Source organism: Uloborus diversus, unplaced genomic scaffold, assembly GCF_026930045.1.
Source record: "Uloborus diversus isolate 005 unplaced genomic scaffold, Udiv.v.3.1 scaffold_876, whole genome shotgun sequence".
Lineage (NCBI taxonomy): Eukaryota > Metazoa > Arthropoda > Arachnida > Araneae > Uloboridae > Uloborus > Uloborus diversus.
The window spans coordinates 27,143-52,008 of NW_026559095.1; the positions used below are offsets into that span (position 1 = coordinate 27,143).

At 33.1% G+C, this 24,866-nt stretch overlaps 1 protein-coding gene across 1 annotated transcript in view; it reads right to left on the reverse strand.

Moving 5' to 3' along the window:
- Positions 1-155: 155 nt before the first annotated feature.
- Positions 156-24,866, reverse strand: part of LOC129233988 (WD repeat domain phosphoinositide-interacting protein 2-like) — a 46,296-nt gene continuing 21,585 nt past the window's right edge. Inside the window, exons 3-11 of the mRNA XM_054867900.1 lie at positions 24,619-24,788; positions 24,330-24,530; positions 21,365-21,457; positions 18,737-18,807; positions 17,123-17,233; positions 16,853-17,020; positions 16,156-16,263; positions 7,649-7,737; positions 156-591 (exon numbers count right to left, since the gene is read on the reverse strand). Of these exons, the coding sequence (XP_054723875.1) occupies positions 479-591; positions 7,649-7,737; positions 16,156-16,263; positions 16,853-17,020; positions 17,123-17,233; positions 18,737-18,807; positions 21,365-21,457; positions 24,330-24,530; positions 24,619-24,788 (1,124 nt within the window). The 3' untranslated portion in view covers positions 156-478. The remainder of the gene's footprint in view (positions 592-7,648; positions 7,738-16,155; positions 16,264-16,852; positions 17,021-17,122; positions 17,234-18,736; positions 18,808-21,364; positions 21,458-24,329; positions 24,531-24,618; positions 24,789-24,866) is intronic.

The window sequence follows — 24,866 nt, forward strand, 5'->3', positions numbered from 1 at the left end:
AGTAATCATAAACAATCTGATTCAAAAATCAGCATTTTTTTAAATTCCCCAAGCAATTTTAAACAGCAGGATTCTGAAACATGTTTGAAAAAGGCGTCAAGTTGTTTTAATTTAAAAATAGTTTAATACTACTTAAATTAAAACAGAATCTCATGAATTAAGTATACATTGCATAAAATATATGAAGAGATATATTATCACAAAATATCACAAAATTTACATAACAAGCAAATGAAAATACAAAACACTGGAATTTTTACAAAAATGCTACAGCACTCTAATGTGACTTTTCCACCCCCATATAATGTTGCTATGTACATTTTTAAAATCTGTAATAACAAATAGTTTGGCAGAAATAACATTTAATTTCCTTTATATACAACTTGTTTCTATTGCAACTCTAGCCGAAGTTCAGAAAGTTCAAATGAAATAGAGTGAATGTGAAAATTGTTCTCCTAGTGCAGAATATCATCTTTGATCATTCAACAGTATTCAAAATTGGTGGAAGCTCATTAGTAGCAGTCACTGATACTGGTTTATCAGGAAGCATTTCATCAAAATGAATAGGTTGTGATACAGATTCTTTTCTCCCTAAAATTCAAGACCAAAATATATTATGTATACAAATTATATATAAGACCAAATCATGACAAAAGAAAATTAAAATAGAAACAAACAAATCAGCATTAGAAATAATTTTTTTATATTTTAGCACCATAATGACACTTGACCTCATTATGAAAAATCTCTGTGCTATTTTTAATATGTATTCCGTAGGCATTCAAGAAGAATTCACAAAATCCAAAATCATTGTTAATTTAAACTTTTGAATGGATATTAAAAACACTAAAACCTTTTTTACAGATCTTTTACCTTATCAGTGAGTTCACTAATCTAACTTTAAAATTATATAATCTGTCGATGTTATGAAAAACTAATTCGAAATTCCAATTGATAGTAAAACTCTACCAAATAAGTGTTGTGAACTGAGTGACTTTACCTGAATCTAAATAGTATGTGGTTTAAAAAATATGTGGTAACACATTATAGAAGAAAAATAATAGTATAAGCAGAACAAAAAAAATTAGGACCAAAATTTAACCAAAAAGGGAGAGATAGATCCTAAAATTTCAATGATAAATTTTGATGTCTAACTAATCACTATTTTCATATGAGTAGATTATTTCATTCAATCAAAACTTTAAAAAAAATTCTTGGAGGAAGAGGAATTCTTTTATTAGATGCTAATACTCATTAGTTGTCAAAAAATTGATTATTATTAACCATCATATGCTTACACTTTATAAGTAATAATTCTGAATCAGCAAAATTAACAACACTGTGTGTACATATTGTAAAAAGATACAGGGAGAGAATTCTAGCAGTACAAGTTTATCTTTTATGTACAAACAAAATGTCCATCTCATTGAAATAAATTTTCAGTTCCTGATTTAATTTCCATTGCATTGCTTGAATACCATTACAATGAAGTTCCTGTTACAGCGAACTTTGTTGTAATGGGATTTCACTGTAATTAGTCTCTAAATTTTATGACTGCAAACTTGATTAGTTACGTTAGCACAAAATTTTCATTTTGGAGGCTTTTTAACCAAAAAGTTTTAGTATTGAAGTTCTCAACAAACAAGGAATATGCTAGGAAACATTAAATTCATGGTTTTTTTTTTTTTTTTTTTTTTTTTTAATGTTGGGTTTTAAAGTTAATCATCACAAATGAAATTTACTGAATGCTCCCCCTAAAGGCAAGGGTGCACCCCACACCCTCAATATTACAGAGACCCCCCCCCCCCATGAGAAAAATACCACTCAAAACTATCCCCCTAAAATTTTCAATGCCGCAGCCTGCGCCATAACCCCTTCTAGGTGGGCACCCCTGCTGAATGAATGAATGAAATGCTACCACTGAAAACAGAAAACTACTTTCAATACCCCATTGAGCTCCTTTTTTTACACAGTAAATCAACATTAAAAGTTCATGGATGCATGATAATTTTTAACTTGCCATATTTTGCTGTAATTTTCTGCTCAACTACCTGGCTGACAGTCGTGTTACACATTTTGTAGACAGAATTTCTATTTATCTGAATAGACAGTATAATATCAATTTGTAGACAGAATTTCTATTTATCTGAATAGACAGTATAATATCAATTTGGTAAGATTGGGAAAATTCTATTTCTGTACTTATTTTTTAAAAACTTTTTATTACTGAACCAATTTGATATAAATATTTTGGTAAAGTGTGAAATAAATTTCAAGAGTTGGGAACTTAAATGCAATATATTTAGACATTTTTATGGCTTTTTCTATATAAAACAATTCTTAAAAAAGGTTGTAAATTCAATCTTATAAGTGCATATACAGTAAAACCTCAGCATTGGTTCTACTGGATAGTGCCAACATGACCTCCATTGACAGATGGCTGTTATTAGAAGACCTGAGTCAAAATTATAATGCACAGAGATGCCACTCTCTTATTCAAGCTTTCAGTAGAAGTTCAAAAAATTTTCAGTAGTTTTCAGTGCTTATCAGTAGTTTACAATTCCCGACAAACGCTATGACAAAAGTCGAAAGTCAAATACATAGCGACGACGAAAATTAAAAGGTTATATATATTACACCAAGTAAACTTGTTCATCAAGATTATAAGAGGAAATTATGGAATTAAATATACACTGGATAATAATTTGAATTTCTTCACTGCTTAATGCAAGTATGATTTCCTTTTTGTATCAAGAGCATTCATGAATCTAATATTAAATATTATGAATCCACTTAAATAATGTTGTGTGCTATGGCAGAAAAGCTCAAAGCAATTTTCAAAATATGTATTCATATGTACAGAAATAATAACAAAAGTTAATATAAAATTTTTAAATGACATACCTTTTTCACATGAGGATGACTGTTCTTAATACAGCTTATTTTTTCAAGATATTTTAAAACACATTTAAAGCAAAGTCTTTAAAGGAAAAAAAAAAGATGAAACAATTGAACTTTTTAATCCGAGTCCATGAATTCTAGAAATCTGTTGCAAGCCAAACAGAAGATAGTTAAACCATGCTGTGGTGACTTTAATTCCTCCTTCGAAAGTTTTTTTTTTTTTCCCAACAAAAATCCTTTTTAAAAAATTTAACAACTTGAAGAAAAAAAAAAAGTTTTCATTCAAACTAAAAAAAAAAAAAAAGAGTCCTTTTCTAGTTTAGACTGGAACTCACGGTCCATGTTTAATTTGAATTAGCTGCAAGTGGAAGAAGCTACAGTTGCGCCTTGCTTTGCTGACATCAATTCTTCCTTTGAGAATTTTTTCTCAAAACATGCCTCTTGAGAAGAAAACATCTTTAACTTCTGCACCAAAAGAGCTTCCAATACTTCAGTGCTCAAATTTGGGCGAAACTCTGTATGATTTTTTCGAACCAAACTAAAAAGTCGTTCACTAGAAGCATTTGAATGTGGTACAGATAAAATTGCATACATAATTGAAGACAAAAATTTATACTTCACAGCTCCATTGCAATCTTTTAGCTGTGAAATTTCATTCCAAATTTCATCTATTCTTTTAGTAAGGTGAATAGATTCAAATTTATCTGCTTGATAATGAACGAATTCATTTTCCAAATCATCGAGTGCTGTAGATGGAATCAGAAATGGGAAACGATTTACCATCCAAATCACAGAACAAAATGAAATTTTGTCTCTGATTGTTACATCAACTATCTCGGCATGTTTTAAAAATTCAAGTTCTCCTAACAACTTTTCAGAAATATAGGAAAGAGCTGTCGTGTAAAAATCTCTAACTTGAGTGTAAAATACTTCAGCATCTTGCTTGGATAAATTACTTTCTGCGAGAAACATCTTTGTCTTAACTCCTATGACAATGTTTTCATCTTCCTTTTGTAGGGATTTTTTCATGTAATTTTTGTTTGAAAAATCAAATTCTGTGCTATTATCTGAAACAACTGATGGCTTGACAAATCTTACCAATAGGTCAAAAAATAATTGTTGCAAATTTCTTCTTAATTTGTGTATGAGAGGTTCCTCTTGCTGGAGAAGAAGGTTAACTTTAATAAATAATGGAAGTGTGCTCTGGAGAAATAGGAGAACTAGTTTAAACATGGGATTGTTGAAGGCCTGTTGCACTTGTTGGAATCTTTTATTGTTTGAACTGTTATTTGTTTCATCGGAAAAAAAACCTTTCAGGGGCTCCCACTGCTCCAAAATTCGATCCACACAATTTAACAGCGAAAGCCATCTTGTTGACGTGTACTTTAGTATTTTATGTGGTTTCTCTAGGCCACACAGTTCTTGTTGCATTCTGAAATTGTGTTTTCTTTTGGAGCTTTTATCCAAAAAGAAATATATATCTGTTAGAAACAGTTGTATATCCACCTCAAACATTGAAGATGCTTTTTTTGCAGCAATATGTAAAAGGTGGCATGGGCAGCCTCTTATTACAATAGAGGAATTTTCTGATGAAAAAAAAGATGCGACACCTTTCTTTTTCCCTATCATAGTATATGCATTGTCAGCACTAAAGCTGATGCAATTGTCCAAAGTTAGGTCCTTTTGCTTTAAATTATCATTTATAATATCAAAAATTCCTTTACCTGTGTTATCAGTACAGTCTAGAAGGGATAACAGTTCCGTAGTCACTTTTCCAGACCGCTCATTAAAAAATGTCACAAGAAGAGGATATAGCTTCTTATCTCCACAGTCATTACTGCCATCGGTGCTTATGGAAAATGGTTGTGTTTTGCAAACGGAAACGGTTTGCGCAACAGAATGCTGAGCCATGTTTTTTATAATCTTCGAACATTTAGTCCGAGCGCAAGTGAATTGCTGCGCTATTTTTGAGTCTGGGAACATTTCCTTAAACAGCTGTTTAGAATGGTCTGCAGTAGCAATGGGCAAATTATGCTCAATCAAAAAGCGAGTGAAAAGACACTCTGCTTTGATGACTTCCAAGTTTTCATCTTTTTTTCTGAAGAAAGTAGAGACTTCTTTGGTGTTCTGCACCGCCTTGGAGTTTTCAATATGCGACTTCGCTGAAACGTGCCGCCGACAATCGTCGCGGCCGCCGTGCGCCAAACTGAAGTTTTTTGTACAAATCGTACAAAACGCCATATTTTCCGATATTTTGGATTTTTCCAAGCAAGGAAACTCTTTACTATAAACGTCTCTGAATTTCTGACAACTTTTTTTTTTTAGCCCGACTCTCGGGAAGAGGGGACGTCGATCGTTTGTTTCCATCCATTAAAGAAAATAAACAAATGAGAAATAAGAAACACCAGAGACTAAAGACACAACAAACACGTGCGAAGCAAGGAGCAAGCGAACGAAAAATGCAATGCCTGCAGAAATTCTTATCTCTCCTTCTCTCACAAAGCAGGGTTGCTGCAAATATCACCAAACGTGGTGGGGAGAATTTCCGGTTAGAACCGGATTCTTTTGCTTTCTACCGTCGCCATTTCTCCATCTCCCATTGTCTGCGACTGCAGACTTCCATAATCGTCAGTACTCGCTCGCTTTGGCGATCGCCAAATTTTTTTTTTTTCATCGCATTTAGCGTTTATTGATGTCACAAAAATTTTCCGTAGAAAAAAGGGCCTTTTCCGTAATTCGTAGTTAACTTACTTTTTAAAATTCTTTCCGTAGTAACTACGGATAATCCGTAGCGATCGGCATGTCTGAATGCATCTTAAATGAAAGATAATAAATAAGCACACATTTGCAAGAACTTTGTAGTTTCTAACAAATTTGAGCTTATTTACATTGCATTGTATTTTATTTTTCGGTACAAAGGTATTAATTTATTTCTTACACCAGCTGTTCTGGACCTTCCAGGAAGTTCTGACGCTACCATTTTTTGCTTTCAACTGGACATGACTTACCGAACGTTTGAACCTTAATGCTCAACTTTTTAAAATAGGGCTGAAGGACTCACTGACTGGCAGCCTATGCAATTCTGGACAGTCATGTGCTTTGAGCTCAAAAATATTAACCCTATTGTTCAAAAGTATTGAGAAGCTAGAAGACAACCAACTTAATTATGAATGTTTAGCATTTGTATCAATAAGAAAATTTATTTCTTGCATGTTAAATAATTTTCTTTAGTCAATCATGTGATGTGATTGGCTTGAAAAATTTTGGGACGTACAAAGAGCCTACCAAAAAAGGAAGGGTTTCAATCAAACGTGGGGAAAAATGGTGAAAACTGTCTTGCAAAAAAATATGGTAATTTATATACATTAAGGGTTACAGATTTTTTTTTTTTTTTTTTTTTTTTTTTTTGGCCTCAGCACAATAAATTGATTAAATTTGCAGTTCTTTTTGCCTCAGCACAATAAATTGATTAAATTTGCAGTTCAAGATTTTTTTATGGAGTTGAATATGAAGTAAATTCATTAGTTTGAGTACTGTAAATCAAATAGTTTGAAATGTATCTTTATGACTTGTAATGTAACAAGTTTTATTTGGTTCTACTAATTTCAATCATAATACATTATTGATTTTTGCCATGAAGAGTCCTGATGAGTCCTTGATTTGTACTCTCCAAATAGCATATGCATTCTATTTATAAAAAGCACTTGAAGAAATCTGTTATTTGTAATTTTTTTATTTTTAAGGCCAACACATTTTTATAGCTGAATAACAATTTCAAGAAGGTATTTTAACTAATCAGTATAATAATTATACAAAGCAAAAGCACACATAGAAATTTTTATATTCTCAGTTATTCTGTAATTTTCAAGTCTGTCAGTTATTCTTTAACTCCTTGCAAAACAGATCTTAAAAGTGAAGACGTTTTTTAACAGCAATTTGCTAACCATTCTAACAGAATGCAATCCTGCTCATTCTCATTAAAATCACGGGCTGAACTTTCGTCTTTTATTTCTCCTGCCTGTGATATTTCTGGGCTAAAGAATACAAAGTTCCAGCTAAAGAAATTTCTAGAAATAGATACGCATACTCTACAAATGGCTTTATTTATAAAATTTTATTTAATAAAAATAAACAGACATTTTTATGACAATTTTCTTGAAAATAATATTGTTAAGGGGTCTAATTTTTTTACAATGATTGACTTTAGAATTCAGATTTAAGCCCCATAACTAGTGCTCCATTCTTTAAAGTTTATTGGTTTGCACCCTTCCACAGCCGTAAAAAGTCACTAGTTTTTGAACACCGTTTCCACCAACTTTGAATATTGTTATTGAGAATAATAAATTTCTTCTTTCAAATGATATGATTTCACTTAAATTGATTAGAGTTTACTATTAAAAAAAATAAGAACAAAATTCTAAATTTGCTGGGTGACAAGACAGGCATAAATAATTTTGATGTTGAAATCTGCTAGAGAAATATTTTTATGCGAGAGCAACAAGCAATAGCCTTTTACAGTAGCAGGAATAAGTAGGGAAAGATCATCTGGATGGAACAATTGCAACTTCAGGAAAGAAGAAAAATATAAAAAAAAGTTTTTAGAAAGGCAAAAATAGTGATGAGTGCCACTGGCTTTGAAATTGCCATCTGGAGGTTTGCTGTGATGCAACTGTATAGAGGGGACCACTCAGAGGTTTTACTGTACTTTAATGTCATTAAAACATTCTAAATAAAATGAAATCTATACCTTTGCCTTCCATTTCTTTTATTTCTGCGTCACTTTTTGAACTAAAACAGGAACATGGTACCATGTATGGTTGCAAAGGTCCTTCTATTCTATATGTTAGAAGTAAAAAAAATTATTTACTTATAGTATGTTTGAAAATACAATGGTAAAATACAAATTACTACAATTAAAAAAGTTAGTACACATTGGTACAAAATATGTAAAAGCTTTAACGAATTACTTTAAGCTCCACATATGCGTGTGTGTCAATATAGTTTCTGACATGTAAATGCAATGTAATAAAGGTGTAAGCAGGATGATGAACATCGACACCAGATAACATGCTTCGATGCCAGAAAATAAATTTTATACACACAACAGAATAGAGTTTATGCTTAAAAAACCTGCACAAAATGATCAAATATAGATATAGCATCAAGTTATGCAGATTGCTCACTCACTGACAAGCAAAAACTATCAATTTTAATCTGAACTTGAGTGTTCAGCTATTTTTTTTTCTGAGGTAAATAGAATGATAAACAGTCCAAGTTTTAATAAGAATAATTCAACTCAAAGCTGATACATACAGTACATGAAGATGAAACAGCATAAGGTAAATTTATCTTTTTTGATCCAAAAAATGTTTTACCATTTCATCTTAATAATCATTAAAAATAAGTAAGCCTTAATAAAAAAAAATAACAAAATATTTGTTCAATAAATAATAATCAATAAATGTATAACTGTTAAAAACAAAAAGATACAATCATTTTGGAATAACAGCCCCATACTATCACACTTCTTTAAACATATCTTTTGACTAGAGCAGGCCCGGATCTAGAAATTTTGGGCCCTCCCTGCAAAAATTCAGCAGGATCCCTATTAGTCTACTGGATTTGTATGCCACTAAGAGTCACAGACTCCTTAGTTCCAATGGGTCCCCTGCATTGCGGGATCTGTGGTACGTAGATCCGAGCTTAGACAAGAGACTAATCCGGACGTCAGCAATCAGCAAGATCATTAATCAACATTTTTCCAGTATTAAAACAAGATACATTTGGTTATGAACTAATTCCAATTTTCTTAAACTGCTTAAAAAGCGGATCTAACCTAACACGATTACAATCTATAAGAGATGTAATATATTTCTTCTTTCTCTAAATGAGATTTTGCATGTAATAGCTCTTTCACCCTAAGAGTCTCGGCACCTCGCTACTTCAAAGCAGGATACAAAAGACAGACAGAGAGGGTAGCTTAAGTACTGATCTTTTATTAGCATATCCAAGCAATATAATCAAAAACACATTCTAACGGAAGTTTCTAGAACAAATAATGTCATCTCTAAGCACACGATACCCCCTTTAGGGTAAAACAAGTTCAGTGAAAGTGTTTTGCTTTCTGCATGTAACATTGCTAGCACAAATAAGATAAAGGTTGTTTAAGTCAATGCAAACATACATAATATTTTTAACTACTAAATAAATTACGAAAATACATTTTACTTAACTTAAAAATTTTTAATATTTATCATTGAGTGAATGTCACCATAAAATACTGAAAAAGTGCCTGCCTAAATCTTGCTCAAATGGCAGAACTGAAAAAATGTATTGATTGAAGCATTCCTATTATAATTAGTTGAAGTTATTAGTACCACTAACAGCTCATTCACTTCCCATGCACATGTCACCCTAATTCCTTCCAATCAGCTTTTTTCCCCACTTGCTCCAAAGAAAAGGCAGAGAAACCATGGTTCTACTTACTACCCCAACAGGAGAATTTTTTTCAGCAGTATGCGACACATGTTTAAAAACCCTCAAAATAGTCTTCAACATAAATCAACTGACATAAGATTTACTGTAAAATATGAATCAGAACTGAAAAATGATTTACTTAAAAACCATAAGTGCATGCCACCTGTGGTTTAGTACCAGGAACCTGTAGGTCCCAGAAAATATGATACAAATCTTCATCAGCTGAAATTTAAAAATTTTTCCTAGAAAATTTTAATTCTTTTTTTACCCAAACTAAGAAATAGCCTGCAGACTTTTTCAAGAATCTACAACATGGGTGCAAGACCTTCCGTCTCAGGACGGATTTGCATCTTGGACAAAATTTACGAGACGGAGGTCGGGATGGAAAGAAATTCAATGACTTCGTTTCAGTTTTTACTTAAAAAAGAAAACTTGAGTGTTTGAAAAATATGCTTTAATTACTGGACCGTTCCATAACCACGAATTTACTTCGACATTCCCTCCATTTTCCGCCATGGGCTTGTTTTGTTTGCAACATGCTTTTGGAGCAGTGACTTTTAGACTCATGCCGTTTGACTCTTTTTAGGTATAGCTCTGTTATTTTTAACTCACTGCATTGCAGACTGCGGAGTTGCTCGCTATTCCCCTTGATTTTTCGGAATAATCGTTTCTAAATGAAAATTTAGCCTTTTCTCTTGCTATTTTCAATCATCCTTTCGTATTTTTTTCATTTGCGTTTTTTTTTTTTTTTTTGAAAACTTTACACGCATAAATGAAAATTATTTGCGCTCTTAAACTGTCTTAGAGTTAAATCTGAATCACTGATCGAGAGTGATTGCTGACAAGATGAAATGTTTACGCCACAGCAAAGGGCGTCCACATACCAGGTAAAACGAGAACAATGAGGGATTTTGAAGATTTTAATGAAGATGGAAATTTTGGAAAGAAAAGGGGGGAAATGTCAAGCTGGTTTGAAACAACACTGTGCAACCGTTCCTGTATTTTTGACAAAGACTTGAGGAATCACTAAATTCTAATGTCATTAAATCTAACACTCGCTAGAATGGAAATATGGGATGGGGGGGGAGAGAGAAAGGAAACAAGAAAAATAACGGTAGCATGAGTTTGCAAAAAAACGCTGCTCTTGCAAAGAGGTTAAGTCCGCAAATTAACCCACGATACTGAGTTCTTAAAACGTTTATATCTTGGACAATTCGGGGGGGGGGGGGGGGGGGTACTCAAGAGCTCCAGTATATAATTTTGAAAAACTGAATTAAAAGCCATTTTTGAAGCTAGGAGTGCTTTTGGATTTCTCCTCTGCAAACTATTAAAAATTTAAAAGTCAAAAATGATTAGGTGATCTAAAAGTGGGGAGGGGGAGGTTCAAAAAAAAAATGGAAAACTGGAGTCTTAAAAACATTAATTTAGGCAGTCTTTGGTGAATTTATGAGAGATGGTTTTGGTGTTCTTACCTGAAAATGTTTTGTAGCTGATGTATTAAAAACTATTTGAGGCTATACTTTAATGACTTAAGAGAAAGGGAATTTGGGACCCTCTCCCGAAAAGTTTTTGTAATTGAAGTTTTTTAGGCTGTCTTTGGCAATGTCAAGGGGGGGGGGGCTCTCTTTAGGTGAAATTCCGAAACTGGAGTCTTAAAAGCGTAACTTTACACCCTCTTGGGATTCGGGGTACCCTTTCCCGAAAAGTATTCAAAGCTGAAGTATTCACAACTCAGCTTTAGGCAATCTTTGAAGGACTTAAGAAGAAGGAATTCAAAGGCTTTCTCTCAATAAATTTTAGAACTTAAATTCTTAAAACTTCGGTGATGAAAAGGAGAACCGCAAATTTAAGTCAAATTTAGTGAACTTAGGGGAAGGAGCTTGGGGGGGAGGGGGCTCTCTTCTTTCCATGCATAGGTATTGAAATGCTATTTTAGCAATTTTTGAGTGAATGAAGAATTAGGGAATTCGGAGGGGGGGGGGCGCCTTTCTCAAAACATCTTCAAAATTGAAGTCTTAAAACTTTGGGTCATCTTTGGCGATGTGGGGAGGGGAGTTGCTCTTTCAATAGAAAAATAAATCTTTAATACAAACTTACACTGCCTTTAGTAAACACAATGAGAGGGGGGGGGGATTCCGCCGCCCAGCCCAAAATGTTTCTGTTTCTGAAATTTTAAGAGTTATGTTTTGGGCTATCTTTGGATAACTTAAGGGGGAAGGGTGTAGAAAGCTGCTTTCAAAAAGTTTCTGAAATTAAAGTATTAAAATTTTTAGGCAGTCATAAGTCATGTTTATAGGTAAGGGGGGGTACTATTCCTACAAAAAAAATTTATAAATTGAAGCCTTAAAAATTCAAATTTAGGACATTTGTGGTGAACTCAGAAAAAGGGGTTTGGGAGTTCTCTTCTGAAAATTTTTTGATGCTGAAATATTTAAAACGCCACTTTAGGCTATATTTGAGTGCCTTAAAATGGATGTGATTCGGGGGCCCTAGGGTAAGGATTCAGTTTCCCTATTTCTTTTTTAAATTAATAAACATTGGAAAGTGTCTCGTTTAAAAAATATATCAACTTCACTTAAGCGGTTTTTTTTATTGCTAATTTCACCACCTGCTATCTTATAAAAGAATTTTTTTTCAAATGAAGACTATGTGGAGGAATGGTGCCAGTTCATTATTAGTCGCCCATACCCTTCCCCCACCTTTCCTTCTTTTCTGGTTTGTTGGTGCTTGGGTAAACTTTTCGATCAGAACTGATTTATGTTGCAAAAGTAAAAATCTTATGTCCCAAGCAATTTTATTGCTGCAATAAAAATGTTTACAATCAGCAAAAAAACTAATGGCGGGGAGCTGTGAACACTTTTACCCCTAACATTATCTAACATCATTTAAAATTGCGTTCTTGGAACTTCAATTTCGAAATATTGCCGAAGGAGGGTTCCTGATCTCCATCCCTTCGATAATGCATTCAGAAAGCATATAAACATTATAAAAGATGGAGTACAATTTTGTTTTTAAAGCTTGAATTCCGGGGAGAGCCCAGAGTGCCCCGCCCCCTTCTCTAATATTTTTGAAGGTTGTCCAATACTGTGATTTTGGGACTATTAGTTTGAAATAATTGATGCAAGAGCCCACCTGCACAGCTCCTTACGGTATGCCATTCAGAATTGCCTTTAAAGGCCTTCATACAAGATTTAACCGTCTCACAACGCAAAACTTCCTGTCATGTTTTGACAATATCGTCAAGAGCAATTTCTGCGTCAATACGGGTGCCATTAACATTTTTGACTTCCCTTCATCATCTAGTGAGCAAGATTACTGTTCTCAAGTGCCATACATTCATCCTATTAAAATTTCTAATATTATCCACTCTTTTTCTACTAAAAAAGCAGCAGGACCAGACGGTATAGACTGCAACATCATTCGTTTCCTCTACAATAAATTCCCAGACCTCATCCAGTTTATCTTTAATTCATGTATAAAATTCAAGTTATTCCCTCCAATTTTCAACGATTCTATGATTGTCTTTATCCCTAAAGATGCCAAGGATCTTTCTGATGCAATAAACTACAGGCCAATTTCTCTTATCAATTGTTTTGGGAAAATCTTGGAAAAGATTATCGTGCAGAATATTTACAGTAATATAATAAACAATCCCATCTTCTCCACAAAACAATTTGGATTTGTGAAGGGGAAATCCACTATAGACGCACTTCAAAGCATTAAGAATAAAATTACTGAACTCAGAGCCGGCGGCAATTACGTCGCTTTCATAACTTTTGACATCACCGGTGCATTCAACTCCATAGAATACCACACTCTTTTTGAAGAATTTCTAAAGTATGACATAGATCCTACGTTTACTTCTCTCATTTTTCAATCCATTACAAATAGACATTTTAAAATATGGACACCAGGACACTCTGCTTCCTACACGCTTCTGAAAGGATGCCCACAAGTATCTTGTTTGAGCCCTCTTCTCTGGAATATTCTTACCAATATCCTTCTTAACTACCAATTTCCTCAAAATGTTTATGTCCAAGCATATGCGGACGACATAGCTTTCCTTGTCTCCGGGACCACCAGAAAGTGCCTTGAAGACACTGCGAAGATTTCCTTCGAACTGTTTAATTCCTGGATCTCCAAATTAAATCTTTCTATTGCACACTCAAAGACCTCCGCCCTGCTATTCGGCAAACAAACCAACTCTTATCAGTATAACCATTCCATAAAACTTAAAAGGGCACCTACAATCAAGATTGGCGAACACTCTATTCGTTTCAACGACTCTCTTAAATATCTGGGCGTTATTTTTGATCAAAATCTTAATTTTATTCAGCACCTCTATCACCTACGGACAAAATCCCATTCCGCACTCCAAAAATTTTGTCGAGTTTCAAGTCTTAAAGGCTATCTCTCTTCTACTATTTTAAAATTTATTTACAACAACGTCATCTCTAAGATAATTGATTATGCAAGTGGCATCTGGTTTGACAATGTTCCTAGATCATCTTACAGGCTTCTCTCTTCAGTGCAAAGGCCCTTTCTTCTCAAAATTGCTAAATGTTTCAGATCCAGTATCAACTGATGCCCTCAATGTTCTCACCGGTATTCCTCCTCTCCACATCCATTTGAAATACACCGCTATCACTTTCAAAACTAAAAGACTCCGCATCAACTCAGTTTTGAACGACCATACCATTCAAGCTGATGATTACGAATTAACTTCAAGGAATCAACATAACTACAACAGCAATCTTCACCAATTTATTCTTCCACTCACTATCACTGAATCAAATGATGATTCTACTATTAATGTTTATACGGATGGTTCCAAGACAGATGCAGGTACAGCATGCGCTTTCATCGCTATGAAGGAAATGGACATTATATTTTCAAGTTCTAAGACCCTTCGTCCAAACAACTCTGTTTTTCAGGCCGAAATCCAAGCCATACATCTCGCCATCGATTGGATTCATGATCATTTCTCTATGGATCACTTTGCTAACAATAAATTCCACATCAGGTCCGATAGCTTATCGGCCATCAAAGCCCTCCTCAACTATGAACCCAAGTCCATGCTCATTTTTTAACTCCAGTCTAAATTAATTAATCTCCGTCATATTGTCACTATCTCCTGGATAAAAGGCCACTCCAACAATAATGGAAACGACTTAGCCGACCAACTCGCTAAAGATGCCACTAACTCAGCCACTGACCTCATTACTCCCTTCCCAATGAGTCAACTCAAAAAAGACATCAATCAATTTCTCCTCAAAGACTGGCAATCATACTGGGACCATTCATCTAATGGTCGCTGGACGTATGATTTTTTCAACACTGTCTCTTTGTCTCGACTCCAAAGTTCTCCCTTAAACCAATTCACCACTAACCATGGGCTTACCCATTCTTACCTCCACGCAAGAAACCTCCTTGAATCTCCCTACTGCATTTGTGGGGAACTTGGAGACTTTGAGCACTTCTTCTTCCACTGCAGATTTACCTCGAATTTCCATGTTGTGATTTCAAGTAATTTAAGAGCGCAATGGAAGCGTTTCATCTTCATCGATAAAGAGGCCTACAGGAAAGCTCTTTCGCTTATTAACTTTCTTTTCCAAAATAAGCAACTTCTTTTTCCCGCCTTATCATAGAACTGATACTGTTTGGCCATTGTATTCAGTTTATATGTAGTCACGAATTTTTTTTGTAACCAGGATCATGTGTCTCTATATGTTTTTATCATGTAATTATGTTTTTGTTTTCTAATTAAATAAACACGTACGTCGTTCAGGGCAAACCAAACCGAGAAGATCTTGCAATCATTCGGGCCCTAAAGGATGGCGCTTAACCCCTCCTTTCCCTAAACTTTATCAAAATGACCAACCATTGTGTTTTTTGGACTTTCAATAAAAAAAATTTCTGGAAGTGAGCCCCCCCCCCCCCCCCCCCCGTTAATGGCGGTTTTTAGGTTTTTGGAATTACAATATTAAAACGCTTAAATATTACAATTTAAAGGAATTCAAATCAAACACAGATTCCAAAACTGTTAAAATCTACAACATTTATACACATAAATTTTTCCTTGAGCACACATGTGGGGGGGGGGGACTAAAAATATTTTCCATCTAGAACACATCACCAAACTTGCACCCATGATCTATAATCAAGGTTGCAACATCATGCTGTTTCTGATACCGGATGAAGCATACATCAGAATCTGAGAACACAAACCATTTCCATGCACACAATTTTGGTGCCCAGTTGGTTTGCAGTTATCTATCTACACTAGCATAAGTTTAAATCTTTCGTCTATCGAAAAGCAAATTTCAGACTACAAAAAAATATCTGTCTGAACATATAGTTTTTCTTCTAATTTCCTTGTTCTAGCTATAAAAATTTTTATCTAACAGTATTTTTTTTTCAGCAAAATTTTATTTTATTTCATTTCATTTTTTTTAACAGCTTATAAAAAGTTGAGTTGGTTTTTAGGTCTTTTTTTCTGAGCAATCACATTGCTTATTGTTCTCATTTGACTGTTTTTGATGTTCCTATGATTTTATATTCCCCCGCCTCCCTCTGCAGCACCACCATTGACCGGCCTCACCGACCTTTTTCATGTGGTTAGTGTGGTTGTGTGGTATTTAACTGAGCCATTGTGTTTTCACTTTGTATCGCTTAAATACCACACAATAATTAAACATTTACAGTGTCCATAATGTTTACTACATAAGAGCTACAATAATATGAAAACAGTAGCTAAAAAAAAATTTGCATACATACCTATGTTGCTTTACTAATTGACAAGCACCACCAACTTCAGTATTTAATTCATATATGTACAAAATACCTTCCAGAGAAGCAACCATAACATAAGGTTGATTTTTTATTCTAGAAGAGAAAAAACATTTTCAAAGTAGTCTTTTTTTTTATACACTGTACACTATTAATTGTAGTTAAATAATGTACAGAGCAGTTCAAACCAAAAACAGGAATAAACAATACAATTGCAGGTAACAATCACAAAACATTAGATTTTTTTAAAATTTATTATTATTATTATTATTTTAAAAATATTAACAAGGTGCAAAGGATTGAAATTTCGAACACAACACTTTTCTGCAAAGCACATGCTTGACAGACATTTTCAAAGAATTAAGTTTTTACTTACAGGGTTAGAAATTATGAAAAATCAATCCAAGAATAAAGGGTCTTCTTTAAAAGTTCATGAAAACTTAAATTCAAAATAAATGAAAAATATCAGTAAAGCAAACACACATCATTTAAAATAAAGCACATGTTTGACTCTTTAAATATTGATTTCAAGCACTCCAGCACAGTAATATGCTATTTCTGCATTTATTCCAGAACTGGATGTTTTAAAATGTAACAAGAAAAATAAATGGCACATTTCAATAAATGTTCCTTAATGTGGATTATGATGCAATTTTTAACAATTTTTGCATCGTATTTTACTTACACAGATATAGCACAGACTGTTTTCTGGCCACAAAAAGGAAGATGGACATATGCAAAAGACCTCTGCTGAGTAAAAACATCAGACATTTGAGCAGGTAAGTACTGAGCAGACACGGTCAATACTTTACCAATTTTATCCATCCAACTTTCACTTTCTTCATCATAGGGCCTTTAAAAAATTAGAAAATATATATAGTATAACTACATTGCGATAGAAATAAATTTGTTCAATACATGTTTATGCATGTGAAACTATCTTGAAAGTACTTACTCAACTGTTTCTTCGGCACTTAATTTGAAAATGTGCACTGTTTCAGTATTACTAGATGCACATAAAAACTGTGAATTTATGTCGAAAGATAGGCAATATATTTCAGCATACCTACAAAAGTGTAATAAATGTTACCAATAGCATTTTTAATAATTACAAAAAGCTATAAAAATAACAAAATTATAATAATAATAATGCTTAAATAATATCTTGAGGAAAATACAATCAACTCCTCCATTGCATAGTTTCAAATAGTTCAGATAAATAAAACAAGTTGCTTAAGTTTTGAAATTCAACAATAGTCATACCTAATAACCATCATAGGATCCCAAAATATATTTGAAGCAGCTCTGTCATTTCAACATTTTTCAGGGGGGGAGAGGGGGGCAAAGGGTTTGTGCTCAATACTTTTTATATGGGAAAAACAACAAAATATGTACAAAATGATTAATTTCAATATGTTTCTATTTTTTTTTTTTGGGTGGGGGGGGGGTCTTTTTTTTTGTATCAGCAGACCAGTTGAATGCTAAAATCTATTCCCTAAGTAATAAAATCGATTTTTCCTCTATACAACTTTGAATTGTTCGAACAAACACAATAAACAATAGAAAGGAATTAAAAATAATCATTTGAATAATGACTGATATGGAGAGGAAAAAATTCATACAAACTATTGACTTATAGAACTTAGTGAAAATCATTAGTAGTATTGCAGGACTGGCTCAAAGACTGGATGATACATAACTTTTCTTTTTAGGGGGGGGGGGGGGCATCCATTAATAGAGTACAACAGCAATTTGAAAAAGCTATAATTGCTAAAAATACACCACCAGCTCAGTTGTTCCATCCGAGGATTGCAGTTTCGTGCTTTTTAGCACTCATCAGCCCGGAATAGAAATCACATGAGCTGGAGGCGAAAAACCTCTTAAGGGAGCCAAGAGAGCCAAACAAACTGGTAGCTAATGTAGAATTAGCGCACCAGATGAGTGACCGCAGCAATGGTGCGGTTCAACTCAAAGATTGATGGCAAAGCCTGGTATTTTGTAGTAAGTTATCGCCCTAAGCCAGGGCTAAGGCAGAAATACTAAAAATACACCACCAGCTCAGTGTCAATCTTTGAGTTGAACCGCACCATTGCTGTGGTCACTCATCTGGTGTGCTAATTCTACATTAGCTACCAGTTTGTTGGGCTCTCTTGGCTCCCTTAAGAGGTTTTTCGCCTCCAGCTCATGTGATTCCTATTCTGGGCTGATGAGTGCTAAAAAGCACGAAACTGCAGTCCTCGGATGGAACAACTGAGCTTGTGGTGTATTTTTAGTATTTCTGCCTTAGCTAACTTACTACAAAAGAACTATAATTGATTCATACTAGTATGATGCTTAAAAGAGCAAATAATGTTCATTTTCGAATGAATAAGTACCTTTTAAAGATAACACTAGATAAAATTTTATTATTTTAAGAGTTATTCATATTTATTCGTGCATATTTTGAAAGTTGCTCAATATGGTATAGATATTTATATCTATTCACTCTTATTTCTGGTGTGAACAAGTTTTATCATATTGTAATTTGCAAGTCACATAGGCAAAGATTTGTTACACAATTTTAAATTACCTCTTTACTCCACGTCGAAATTCAAACAAAATCCTATCAGTTTCTAAAGAAAAGATGCGTATCACAGTTCCCTATAAAATATTTTAATTATAATTTAAACAGTTTGTAAACTTTAACACCATCAACAAAAAGCAAAGGGAATAAGAATAAAATGTTAAACTTAGAGTAATAAATCAATGTTATAACATCAACCTAATAATGCACAAACATACAAATCAGGCACTAAGTATCAAATTTGAAATCTTTTAACATTTGACTTCAACTGGATATTATTCTTTTATACCAATGATCAAACATAGAAATGATCTTGTATGAAATAATTCTCCTTGTTTGCATTTTGAGATAAAAATCTGTCAACTGTAGAATAATTCTCTACTAAAATTTTGTTTTGATTGGAAATTATAATATAAAATTTAGTTTGAAAACTGCCCAAAAAGTTGATCTTGATAGCTGGCTCTTAAGGTTATGCAAATGCACCTTCCGAAGTTACTCTTATTAACAAACTATAAGGCAGCGTAAAAATTGCGGTACTGCATTACAAAGAAAGGTATTTGTTACATATTTCTGATGGTAAAGAAACTTTATTACATCCATTTAAGAAATATTTAGACACTTCAGATTCCGTATTTTTTTGACAGAAATCAGTTTGATTTCGAGTCACCTATCTATCTAAAGTCATGCTAACAAGTTGGATACAAAGAGAATTTGGGGAAAGATACAGGTGAGAACAATCAGTTGAGCATGCCTAGTGAGTTTGAAATCAAGTTCCAATACTTGCTCTCAGCAACCAGACATGCATGCAAGTTGCTCATTTCCATAGCAGGCTTTTTACAAAAATAAACTGAACAGTTATTGCTCTGTTGAGCTATGTAAAAATGAATCAGGTTTACCACTCCTTTTTGAAAAAAAAAAATTCCCATGTGTTTTCCCTGTATGAAAATGCAACATAACAACATTGATTATTTGAAAAAAAAACATTAATATCTTGATAATTTCACCACAGGGGACCCCCCCCCCTTAAAAATAATAATAATAACATGGGGAAATCTAGAAGAGTTCATTATAACTGAAACAATAGCATGGCAATTGAATTTATTTAACTTTTTATTCAAGAAAAAAAAAGCCTTATCTTAATCATTCATTACCTGGACCTAAAAGAGCAAAGATTAAGCAGAACAATGAATATTGACCTCTAATTTCATGCTCTCTAAATTAAACTGTCGTAAAATTCAAGATGCATGTTAAAAGAAACGAAAAATATTTTGCTTTTGGTGATAGATATTTTAATGTTCACTTAAACCAAAAAAAAGAGGGCAAAATTATTATTTTTTATTTTACTTTATTTCTGAACTTTATAAAACTTATTATTAATTGTAATTTATTTAATTATTGGTAGTTTAAATATTTGGACATTGATTTTTGCAACTTCAATTTAAAAAAATATATATTCTCCCTGCATTTGTCAGATAGAGAAAATTTTCAAAATTCCCTGGATTTTCCTTGCTTTTTTGTTGTTTTTTTAAATTCCCTGTGTTTTTCCTGTTTCTTCAGGTTTCCCTGTGGCGTGGCAACGCTGTGAATGCACTTTATTTTTTTTCGGAGGGGAGGTTCAAGAATATAATACAAGTTATGTTTTGTGCAAAGATCCGCAGAAAAATATCAAAATAATTTAAAAAAATTCTTTAACCGTTAACTTTGATGACTTTATACGTAATTTAACTATACCATAAAGACACTTCTCCCCCCCCCCTCCACAGGGCTTGATTTAAGTGTAAGCCTGAGAAGCATGGGCTTTGGGGCCCCAAAAATTACAATTTTTTTTTCACAATGAATTTTCATTTGTTTTGCCCTATACAATTTTTCTAAATATTTTTTATTCTAGGGTAAGTTCAAAATTTTTTAAATTGTTATTGCTGGTTTTGTTTTAACAAGATTAATGAATTCAGCTGAAAACTAACTCTCTCGCATAGAGTAAGAAAACTATCTGGAGTGACATCTAGCATAGAAAGAGACCACTCAGAGGTAACTCCATGTTTGGTCCAGAGCTCAATATTACTGCTTAAGGTGTTTATCATGTTTCGGTTGATTTACAATATTTCAAGATTTTGATTTTTTTGGAGGTTTACTACAGCCTACAGCCATGCAATCTAAAAGGTCAATCTAAAAATATCAATTGTGCAGATTACATCACTGATCTTTTGGGGGGCGGGTGGGGGGTATCAGTTTTTGTTTTTGGATATTATGCAATTTTTTATGGGTGATGGGAGCCTTTGCAACGACAAAAAGATGAGCAATTGAGCACGTTCTTTGGTTCTGCAAGTCAAGGGGGGGCCCACAGGTTTGTGGTGCTTACAGTCCTAAAATTTCCAAATCGAGCTCTGCCCACCCACCCACCCCCAAAAAAAGAGAAAAAATACCCTTCACCCCCCCCCCCCTGATGGGCTCATTTGAGTTAAATATAAATGGGAAAAGTGTTTCTATTAGATTAAAACCTACAAAATTACCACTGAGAATAAAGCAGTACTGACATTAGTATAAAATTAATGCTTAGTCAGTTATGTAGTTCATTTTCAAGCAGTTAGGAAATAATAGTAAAAAGAGATGACTACAGAAAAATATCAAGCAAACCTTAACTGAAGCTGTAGCAAGTTTTTGTCCACTATCATCAAATGTAAGCGCTGCCAGGGGACTTGCATGAGCAGGTATTGTTGTGTTAGGTTTCTAAACATAAAATATAACCACATTAAGTCAAGAACATAAAATTTAACTTTGCATATGAGCCATTTAGCAAAACATGACACACTTGATATTTTAAACTTGTGGAGAATAAGGTAAAAAACTGCAATACAGGATTAAAAAAGTCAATCTTACAAACTGCTGCTAAAAATGTGATTTATCAAAAAAAAAAAAAAGGCTCAGAATCGATAGATAACTAAACTATTTTCAATACCTCAACATTAAGTAGAACATATATTAAATATACTAGTTTTAATAAAATAAACTAATACACAATTTTTCATTAAAAAACTTTTGAAAAGTTCTCGGAAGAAGAAAAACATCCTCAATTGAAGTCTGCTGAAGCACATAAGCATCCAACACAGCATAATTTTCAAAAGTGGCTTTAGTATCAAATAGTGATGTAAAATACCTGGGTATTTATTTTTAGGGGTAAATACCCCAGGGCAAATACCCAAAATGGGTATTTACCTGGGTATTTATTTCAAAAATTTATTTTCAACTAAAATACTTTTCTGTATGCATTCCACTATGTATATATACGGGGTGTTTTGTTTTAACCTTCAAAAACCTCTATTTTCGCAACCGTTAGTCCTAGATGCATACTTCCAATTGCAAAAATGTTCAAAATCAGAAGCAGACTTAAGATATTGAAAATTTGAAATAAAAATAAAAATGAGTAAAAAAATACAAATTTTAACTTTTTACAGGGGCTCCAGGTCCTCTAACTTATATTTAGGGAAATAATCTCCATTGAAAAACAATTCCAAGTAAAAAAAGTTTGACATTAATACGGCCAATATGGCCAATATTCACCGAGATATAAGATATGAAATGCAGCGCTTTGTGACTTACACCACTTTACACTCGCAGTCAATAACATCTTTTGGGGGAAAATATAGCAGTTAATGAGTGTTTATATAAAATTATGTGTGCGCAGAGTGGTTTTTCAAATTGTTCGAGGTTTTGCAGCATGTTTTGCGTATCATGGCATAACATTTGCAGGAATTTTTGAATAGCAACGAAAAATGTAAATACCTTGTGTTTTTTACATTGCCAACCTGTCATACTTCTGAAAGGGTGATAAGTTCTAATCTCATCTTCTGCATGATCCTTAAAACTTTCAAATGGAATATCTTCTTGAGTTTTGATCACAAAAATTTCAAGTTCTTTTGTGTCAGTAAGTTTTAAATGGAGATCATTTCTCTAAATATAAGTTAGGGGACCTAGGGCCATATAAAAAGTTAAATTTTGTAGTTTTTGACTCATTTTTATTTTTGCTTCAAACTTTCAATATCTTTACTCCACATCTGATTTTGAATATTTTTGTAACTGGAAGTATGCATCTAGGACTAATGGTTGCAAAAAAAAAAGTCTTGCAGGTTAAAACGGAACACCCTGTATAACCAACCATATACGAAACAAATTTCCCCCTAAAATTTGTATTTTGATCACATATTTAAAGAATTATTTTGTGAAACAATTCAGCAATCTGATACAATATTCACATTAAATGTGTTTGATATGCCTAATCAATGTTGATAGCCAATTTTCAGATATAAAAAGCCATTCTACAAAAAGTAAAAAACTTAACTGGTTACAAAAAAAAAAAAAGCAAACATCTTCTACAATTATGTCATTGAAAAGAAAGATTCTTTGGTTCACGATATGTTTCTTTCATAATTTCATTAAGTCTTTCAATAAAAAACATTATAAACTGTGTAATACATATGTATGTATCAGTTTTACCAATTATTTCATACTTAGATTTAAAAAAAAAAATTCTCATTCACTTTTTGCATTTTTTCTTAAAGTACCCAGTTTTTGGGTATTTACCTACCCGCTGGGTATTTACCCGATCCACATCACTAGCATCAAATAATTCAAAGGCAACATTTTTTGCTGTTTGAAAACATCTCTGCAGCAGTTCAGCAATTTTTTGGCTTCTTAGACTTCCAATATATTACATGTTGTACAGCAAACTTCTTATTTTCCACTGACTTAAGAAAATTTTCGAACAAGTTGATTTACATGTGTTCTAATTTGCAAAAACATCATATTAATGTAAATTTTATTTAGAAATGTTGACAATCACCTTTTATCTTCATGGGGGGGGGGAGGAAGCGGGCAATGGTCATAATAAGACCGGATTCTCTTAAGGGGGTGTCAGAAGTCCTTATATGCATGTAGGAATTCAGACTAGGATAAAGTAGGCTCATTTAGTTCATCCAGAACTATATGAGCCTACTTTGCCATATGTCGACATCAAACAGAAGCAGTTGGTGGGGTGAGAGTGGAGGGGGTTACAGTAATGTACTACAGTTCATAATGTAATGTTCCCCTTTTGCATGAAATTATTTGGCAAAAATAGACTATGAAGAAACAAAACGATTAGTAGTTAGAAATTAAAACTTTCTTTAAATTGAGAAAAAGTAATGTTTTAACATCAATTGGTTAAAGACTATCTCTCCTCCGCAACAATAAGGCTAAGTTTTCTTCTTTTTTTCTAGTTAAAAGTTGTGTTGATTTGGATTCATAAAAGTTTAAGGAGGTTTCAAGCAATGTCTTTGGAAATTAAAAGGATCTGACAAACTTGAAACAAACTTTTGGTTTTACAAAATTTATAAGAAGTATGAAATCAATGTGTGCTAAGCACAAAAGTCATATCTGCACTTATTATAAAAATTGAGTGGGAAATTTTTTTTAAAAAAAAGTATGAAAATATTGCATCTGAATCAAATACATGAAACGCACAGCTTTAAATGGCAATTTCTCGTTTTGAACTCGGCTGCGATAAGACTTTTGCGCGTAGCACGGCAGAATGTGCACCCTGATATTTTTGTTTTAAAAAACATACCTTTTTTGTTGCATCAAAAATTTGCACATGTCCATTTGTACAGCTACATGGATAAGCTATCAGGGTAGGAGAATCTTTAGATGTCATTGAACACAGACCTTTAACATTTGTTGGTATATTTGTAATTGCATGCATACTGCCATCATTTATATTCTTAAGGCTAATTATATATATACTGTCTTCTAAGCAAACAGCAATGAACTAGAAGAAAAAAATATACTTTACATAAAAAAATATCATATAAATATGTATGAAGGATATGTACTACTAAAGGAATAACATTACTTACTTCTCTATTTAACTTCACAGATAAAACTGTATTTGGAAAAAGTTTTTCGGCTATTTCAGCTCCTTTCGCATAATTGTAAAAAACCAAACTCCTAGGAGAATGCAAGCTCACATAAGCAACTAAACTTGAAGTATAATTTCTTTCTATTATACAAATATCCCCAATATTTCCTAGAAAAGTAAAAGTCAATAAATGAGGAGATAAAAATGAACAGTTTACAAATACAAGATAAATTTAAGCCTTAACAA